The sequence below is a fragment of the Budorcas taxicolor genome, chromosome 2 (assembly GCF_023091745.1).
Source record: "Budorcas taxicolor isolate Tak-1 chromosome 2, Takin1.1, whole genome shotgun sequence".
Classification (NCBI taxonomy): domain Eukaryota; kingdom Metazoa; phylum Chordata; class Mammalia; order Artiodactyla; family Bovidae; genus Budorcas; species Budorcas taxicolor.
The window spans coordinates 176,523,931-176,531,878 of NC_068911.1; the positions used below are offsets into that span (position 1 = coordinate 176,523,931).

The following is a 7,948-nucleotide window of genomic DNA, read 5'->3' on the forward strand; positions in this document are numbered from 1 at the left end:
AGGCCCCGCTGCGGCCCCAGTCCAGAGCCCGGGCGGGGAGCCGGGCCTTCCAGGGCGAGTGTGAGGCCCAAGGGGCCGGGCCCCGAGAGTCTAAAGTGGTCGCGTGGTGATGGGGGCAAGGGGCTCCCCGGTTGGCGCCGGCAGGGGAGATGGGTTCACAGGTCGCCGGGTGCCCTCCGACTTCTGGCCCCGTCTCTGGCCTCCAGGGAGACCGGCATCCATCTGTCCTTCCCCGTGTGCGCGTCGTGGGTCCCCTGCACCCCGCTCCCGGAACCCCCCCCACTGCCCCCCTCCCCTGCCCCGGCGGGAGGCAGAGCCGGGGTGGGGGCTGGTCCCACGCGCAGCCGCCGCGCACCAGCTCGGGACCGGGTAAACACCCGCAGGAGGGGGTGCGGGGGGAGCGGGCGGGGAGGAGGCTCCCGGAGGCCGCCGGGCCGGGGCGGGGCTCGCCGGGGGGCCCCCTCGGCGAGGGCAGGACGCGGGTGCCGGGGGCGGGGGCAGGAAGCTAGCCGCGGCCCCGTGACGTCGCCCGGCTTCCAGGGATCGCTCCCCGCGGCCCGGGTCCGCTCCTCCCCGCGCTCCCCCCGGCCTCGCCTCCGCGCCGCGGCCGGCATATCTCGCTCGCGGGCTGGCTCCGGGTCCCAGCCGCCTCCTGCTCCCTCTTCCGCTCCTCCTTCCCTTTCTCTCCCTCGCGATCCCCATCTCCCGTCGCCCCCCGGCCTCTCGGATCGCGAGCTGGACGTTCCCTCCGCCCCCCACCTCTCTCCTTCCTCTCCCTGTCTCTTTCGGTCAGTCCCCCTGCCTCCCATTCTCTCTGCGTCTCCGCTTCTCCGCGCGTCTCCCTCCGGGTTTCTCGCTCCCCCCTCCCTCCGGGCATCCTCTCCCGCCCCCCGCCCCCCGCCCCCCGTGCCCTCCCTCCTCGTTCGCTCCCCTCCCCCTCCGCCCCTCGCAGCCCCGCCGCTCGCAGCTCCCCAGTCAGCCTCCCCGAACCTGCGCCGCCGCCGCCGCAGGACCGGCCGGCCCGGCTCCCCGGGGTGCGCCCTCCTCGGCCCCGCGCCCTCGGGGCTCGCCGGCTCAGCCTCCCCCCCGCCTCCGGCTCTCGGCCCCGCCCGGCCCGGCAGCAGCCCCGCGCCCGAGCGCGCCGAGGATGTGAGTCCCGCTCGCCTCTCCCGGAGCAGCATTCCCCGGCGCGCCGAGCCGGAGCGCAGCGCAGCGCAGCCGCGGGCGCTGGCGGGGTCGCTCGGGCCGGCCGCGCGCTCCCGATCCAGCGGCGCCCCCACCCCACCACCACCCCCGCCGCCGCCCCGGGCCTCTCGCCGGCGCCGCCGCCGCCGCCGCCGCAGCTCGCGGGCCGTTCCCGGCCGGCCTGCCCCGGCCCCAGCGCCGCTGACCCTGTCCGCCGCGGGCGGGGACGCGGGCGGAGGAGGTGCCGCCGCGGAGCCCCCGGACGCGACCATGTCGGAGGTGCTGCCCTACGGCGACGAGAAGCTGAGCCCCTACGGCGACGGCGGCGACGTGGGCCAGGTCTTCTCCTGCCGCCTGCAGGACACCAACAACTTCTTCGGCGCCGGGCAGAACAAGCGGCCGCCCAAGCTGGGCCAGATCGGTCGGAGCAAGCGGGGTGAGTTCGCGCCCCACTCCCCGATTCCCGTTTCTCGGGCACCCCGGCCTGGTGGCTGTTCGCTAGGGTCTCCGGCACCCGGGGGACCGCTCCGACCCACTAAAACCTCGTCGCGCAGAATTGCGGGGAGTGGGGGCTGGGGGATCCCGCACTGCGGGCTCAGCTCCGGCTGGCCTTGGGAACCCCTCCCCCTCAGCCCGACCCGCGTTTGGGGTCACCCAGGGGGCGTGGCGGCCAGTCGCTGCCGCAGGGGGCAGAAAGGTTTTCCCAGGTCCCTGCCCGAGCCAAAGTTTGCTTTCTGATTTCCAGTCCTGCCCCCTTTTGCGCCCCTTTTGCGCAGTGTAATTGCAGCTGCACCTCCACCTACAGCCCGGGTGTGTGTGTGTGTGCTGGGGGGGGTCCTAGGGCTCCCCAGGGGACGGCGCGGGGACTGCGGGCGGAGGCCCGGTTCCTGCGGGGAATACGAGGGGCTTTCGGATCGCAGGGGCTTTTCATTGTTACTTGGCAGGGGGAGGGTGTTTGCGGAGCCCCGGGGCTCGGCGCGGGAGCTGGAAAAGCCCGGGAGAGACGGGGCCTCGGCGAGGCTCCAAGAGGAGCTCCAGAGGCGCGGGGACCAAGAGGGAGACCGACGGTCGCCGGGAGAGACCGAGGCACAGAGACAGGGAGGGAAGCCGCTGGCGGAGGCAGGGGGAGGCCGGGAAGAGCAGAGCCCGAGACAAAGCTCGGGAGAGAGCGAGCCGGAGCCGGGGAGACCGCGAGCCGGGGACGCGAGTCTAGCGGGGACGCAGGAGCCGCTGAAACAATGAGGGCGACCGACACCCCGGGCACAGAGAGAGAGGCCTGGAGACCTCGACAGGTGACCGTCGCACTGGGAGATGATGGAGAAACCGAGGATGGGCAGGCTAGGCAGAGATGGAGAGAGGCGGATGCGGAGAGGCGGGCGAGCCCCCGGCCGGCAGCGGAGAGAGGCTCCGACCTCGGGAGCCGCGAGTGCGGAGAGGCCGAGTCCGCCCGCAGGCAGCGCGGAGGGGCGGGGGGCTGGCCCCAGCGAAGCCTGAACCCCCCGACGGGCCGCACGCTGTGTGATCGGCCCCCTGACGTCCCCGCTGGCTCGCGCACCTCTGAACACCACCCCCCCCTCCTCGCCTGCCCCCGCGCGGCGCTCGGGGCGCCCGGGAAGGGTCCCAGCCCCCTCTCTGACCCCGGAACCTTTTTTCGAAAGAGACGCGCTCTCCAGGATGAGTGGCGGTGGGGATGCCGCGGGGTGAAAACCAGGCCGGTGCGCGCCCGGGCTGCAGGCAGGGCTGCGGGTTTGGTGCCCTTTCAGCTTCCTGTTCTCAGAACCGTGCTGGGACGCAGCCTCGGGTGGAGGTGGGTCAGAGGAAAGCCAGAGACGGACCCCTGGCTGAGACGAGGCTGTTCGGCGAATGTGGAGCCCCCTCCCTCTCTTTCCCTCCGTCGCTGCCTGTCAGAGACACCCCCCCCCCCCCCCGCGGCTAGGCCCAAATAAGAGCGCTCACTTCTGCTTTTCTCCCCATTTTTTTTGCAGTTGTTATTGAAGATGATAGGATTGATGACGTGCTGAAAAACATGACAGACAAGGCACCTCCTGGTGTCTAACTCCCCCAAAGACAATGAGTTAAGGGAGAGAATAAGAGTGAGACCGGCGGTTAACAGATATTGGCAAAAAGAGCATGAAAAGAGAAAGCACTTTGAAATTGATTACTAGCTTGCTACCCGCGAGGAAATCAACAACCTGTATCCGTGTCAGGCCAGGAGACAGATGAGGCGAGAAGGAGAAGGCTCTGGGCTCCTTTGCAAAAATAAAAATGAAAAAAAAATTTTTAAAAATTAAAGAAATCACTATATACACACATGTAAAGAAATAAAAAGTCTCAGTTGCAGCTATTTGTCAAAGTTAATATCCATTTCTTTTTATATACAGTGAATATTGCGCAATTATAGATCTGGATTTTGAACCACTTAAATAATGAAGCAACACCGGGTGTTTTGAGGTGTTGGCATTCTTCAACGATTTGGCTGTTCCCAATGTTTACATTATTTAATCTTGCAAAAATGATTCTGTGCACTTGGATGTGAAATGCTGTTCGGTTATTTGTTTTTATGTTGTTATCTTTGGATGTACAAAACAAATCAGAAAATATCTCTATAGATATTCCATCCTATTTTGGTCATCTTTTGAAGTTATCAAGAGTGTGTTTAAAACAAGAAGAGAACTTTTCTAAGGAATCATGCATAGAAGGAATCCTTGCTTTATTTTAAAATGAATTGTAAAGCTTGTGTTTCTTTGTTGCTACAAGCTATTTGCCCAAGTTAATGCAAACGAACACATTTTATATGTCAGGAAAAAAAAAAACACATAAAAAAAGCAAAGAAAAAAAATGCTTGAGCTTTTTCTAACCTCTCCCTGCAGTCTGTTGTGTGAGCAGCCTGTTTTTTTCTCTAATATTGTGTCAGTTTATTCTCTTTAATGGACTGTAAAAAAAATGTAATCACAAGAGTGCCAAATATCTTGAAATGCCAAAAGGCATTTTGGTTTCTTTTCTTTTCCCTGTGCTCTGAGTCCACGTAAAGGAATGCTTGGAGTGTCTTTTTCTGTTATTTATAGGGGTTCTCTTAAGGCACACCAGCTGCCTGTTTTGCATGGTATTTGCAAAAATGCCTCTTGCGTGAGGAAATCTTCTACCCTTTTTTTGTTGTTGTTGTTGCAACTTTGGACCTCAAGAGGTTTCTTCCCTACCCTACCCCGTTGTCCCCTCTTTTCTTAATTCGATATTCTGTATGTTGCACCTTGAACCAGCACACAGGGCTATTTCTCCAATGTACAATAAAAGAACTGTTCCTGTGTCTCACTGCTCTCTTTTCTCAGCTTTGGTTGGGAGGGAAGGGGAGACTTGCTTTTTGTCTCTGCTGGCTGGAGAAGGGAGGAGGGGACAGTAGCTTTGGTTGGAGAGGCAAGACGGCAGTGTGGAGGCCACTGTGGGTTGGGCTCAAATGATAGAAAAGACAAGCTGGATTGGCAAGGCCGTCCCCTAAGGGCAAGTGCATCCAATTTGGATTTGCATTGGGCTCTCCCTGCTTCCCTGAGTTCCCTGGTGGGGTGTGTTGGTTGGCAGGGAGTCAGTCTTGTGAAAGGCAAAGTTTGGAGGCGGGCAGACTTGGATTCAAATCCCAGCTCCTTCACTTCCTAGCTCTAGGCATTCGAGCAAGTCTATTCATTTTTGGTGGTTCAGACAGTAAAGAATCTGCCTGCAATGCAGGAGATCCAGGCCGGGTTTGACCCCTGGGTCGGGAAGATCCCCTGGAGAATGGAATGGCAACCCGCTCCAGCGTTCCCTGGAAAATCCCATGGAGCCTGGCAGGCTACAGTCCATGGGGTCGCAAACAATCGGACACGACTGAGTGACTAACACACACTTCACTTCTTGAAGCCTCAGTTTTCAAATCTGTTTAATGGGGGTAATACAGCTCCCACCTCAAAGGTTGATGGGAGGATGAACACAGCACCCAGCACACAGTAGCACTCAGCATGAGATGCCCAGACCATCCATCATGGGCCACCCCTCCTCAAAGGCAGGACTGAGGGGGAGCTGTGCTCTTTGCCCAGCACCTTCGCCTTCCCAAGTCCCCAGGTCCTTTCTGGAGGGAACAGCCTGGTCCTCTGAGGCCCACAGCCTGATTCCATTGTCTCAGGCTTCCCAGACTCTGGCCCTCCTTCAACTGCCGCTTGAAAAGTCTCCTTATGAAAAAAAATTCTCAGCCCCTTGTTGGGCTCAGGACAGTTAATGACAGTGGAGCAGGCCCTTAGGGGAGGAGGGGTTCCGAGAAAGATTTTGGCTGAAGAAAGGCCGGGAGAGTTTTGGTTTTTTTCCTCCTGGGCTGCTGGCATCCAGGAGTTCCAGCTCGGGGAGCTTTTAATGTGTTTGTTGTAAAACTGTCTGCCAGGGAGTCACAACACAGCTCTTGGTGGCAGGAGCCTGAGTGTGACTCAGACATCAGGTAAGACAGGCCCGGGGGGAGCCGGGAGGAAGAGGGTTCCAGAGGGCCTGCGGGGAGTGAGGAGGATGGCTCATCCCGCTTCTCAGGAAGTGGAGGCCCAGAGCCTCCAGGGAACCAGCAGAGTGCGAATCTGTCGTCATCAGGAATGGCAGGCCAAGTGGAGCTGGTAGGGCCTTCAGGATGCCGGGGGGCGTGCCAGCTTGATCTTCCCAGGGGCGAGACTCTGTTCCCAAACCTGGCCCTCGTCCCTCCTGACCCCAGAGAATCCCAGGGCTCAGAGCTGATGACCTTTAGGCACTGGGGAGCCCCGCTCTGGAGAGTTAGGGGCTGGGCGCACCCTCTGCGCAGCAGCAATTTGCCAAGAGGGGTAGGAGCCAAAGGAAAAGATTCTTTCAGAAGGTAGGTCTCTGTCCGCACCCAGGAGTAATTGCCACTTACTTGATCAAAGCACCATGCAATTATGAAACACCCTCCTTTCTGAGCCTTACAGAATCCAAGCCCAGCAACCCTGGAAACTCACAGCCCTTCTGTCTCTTCAGTAGGTGAGGGACTCGACACCCCAGAGGGGCAAAAAGGACGGCACGACATCCGCACCCATTGAGCTCCTACGGTATGCCGGGCTTGCCACAGCTCTACGAACCATGTCCTGATGAGACAGGAGAAACCAGGGCTGGGAGGGGCACTAGGTGTCTTGTACGAGGTCACTCACCGTGGCTCTGGGCAAAGACTCTGCCAGCAATGCAGGAGACACAGGAGACGTGTGTTTGGTCCCTGGGTCAGGAAGATCCCCTGGAGGAGGAAATGATAACCCACTCCAGGATTCTTGCCTGGGAAATTCCATGGACAGAGGAGCCTGGCGGGCTACAGTCCAAAGGGCCGCTAAGAGTCAGACATGACTGAGCGACTGTGCGCACATACACACACATGAGGTCGCTCGGCTAGTAAGGCATGAAGCGCACTTGAACCCGGAGTCCAGGCTCCAGGATGGGGATACAGAGTCATCTGACCCCAGGCTCAGTCCCAGCTGCAGCCATTGTTCTTCAGCCTTAAAGATCCTTTTGTTGGTTGTTTCTTCTCAGCCTGGGCTCTCCCGCTATTCTGACAACAGATAACTGCATCAGGGGTCAGAGGGAGACAGGGCTGGGATGCGGTCAGCTAAGATCTGGAGCTGCCCTCTGCTAGGAAGCGGGGAGCCTGTGAGCCCTCGGGCAAGGCTCCGGTCCTCCTTGATAAGTAATGTATCAAAATCTTCCTGCTGGAGGCCTTCCCCTTTGCCAAGGCAGGATTCTTAGGCTGGGAAGGCTGAATCTGCCCTTCCCAAGTGAAAGAAGGATGTAAATCTTTTAAATACACTGGAACATTGGGACAAACATTTGTTGAGAAGGCACTTTGGGGACTGGGCAGATATCGAATTGTTATACCAAATACGGGATATGTTCGAAGTATCTGGTTGGTTAGGTATCAATAAATATGGAAAAGGCCACTCAAGGTTTGAGGTGGGGGAGGGTGTCTTGAAGCCTCCAGGCATGAATTGAACATCGGGGGTTGCATTGTTCCAACTTCACTAACTGAATGCTTGTAAGAAGCATCCAGCTCTCTGGATACCACCTCCTTGGCCTGTCCAGGCTGACAGCCTGAAGGACTATCCAAAAACACCTGTAAGGGGGAAATTGGCAAAGTCAGTTTTAAAAGAAAGAGACTCGAAAATTACTGCTGGTCTGGAGGCCACAGATGAAGGGGCGAGTTGAGGGTACCTCTGCAGACAGCAGGCAGCTGGTTCTTGGCCCTCAAGACCTAGCAGAAGGGGTAGATTTAAGGCTTCCCTGGTGGTCCAGGGGTTAAGAATCCACCTTCCAACGTAAGGGATGAGGATTTGATATCTGGTTGAGGGACTAAGATCCCACATGCCTTGGGGCAACCAAGCCTGTACACCACAACTAGAGAGTAACCCTGCGCTGCAGGGAAAGACACCGCGTCCCAAGCAAAGAGCCTGCGTGCCGAGCTAAGATCCAACACAGCTAAGTAAATAAATAAAATTTTTAAAGAAGGGGTAGATTTCAGGGTGGCTCTTGGGCACGCAGAGGGCATGAGTTTGGGACTTGGGTGACTTGAATTTGAAACCTCTCTTATATACTTTCTCGTTGAGACTCGGGGCCAGTTTCTCAAGTTCTTAGGGCCTCTGTTTCTTCTTTTGGAAAATGGGATTGTGCCAAAGGCACAAAGGATTAAACAGGAACTCCCACTCCACCTGAGCGCAGGGCCTGGTGCCTTATAAATGGCAGTCATCACACGATTGCACAAGAGATG

The 7,948-nt window shown here is 58.6% G+C and overlaps 1 protein-coding gene across 1 annotated transcript; it reads left to right on the top strand.

Moving 5' to 3' along the window:
• Positions 1-1,425: 1,425 nt before the first annotated feature.
• Positions 1,426-3,728, top strand: CAMK2N1 (calcium/calmodulin dependent protein kinase II inhibitor 1). The gene is made up of 2 exons (XM_052635759.1): positions 1,426-1,621; positions 3,171-3,728. The coding sequence occupies exons 1-2, from the start codon at positions 1,456-1,458 to the stop codon at positions 3,239-3,241; spliced, it is 237 nt and encodes a 78-aa protein (XP_052491719.1). The 5' UTR covers positions 1,426-1,455; the 3' UTR covers positions 3,242-3,728.
• Positions 3,729-7,948: the final 4,220 nt, after the last annotated feature.

Excerpts from the sequence above, each read along its gene's own strand:
- CAMK2N1 (XM_052635759.1), top strand. The coding sequence starts at position 1,456 with ATGTCGGAGGTGCTGCCCTACGGCGACGAGAAGCTGAGCCCCTACGGC. Across the intron at positions 1,622-3,170 it reads GATCGGTCGGAGCAAGCGGG|TTGTTATTGAAGATGATAGG; the intron begins GTGAGTTCGCGC and ends TTTTTTTTGCAG.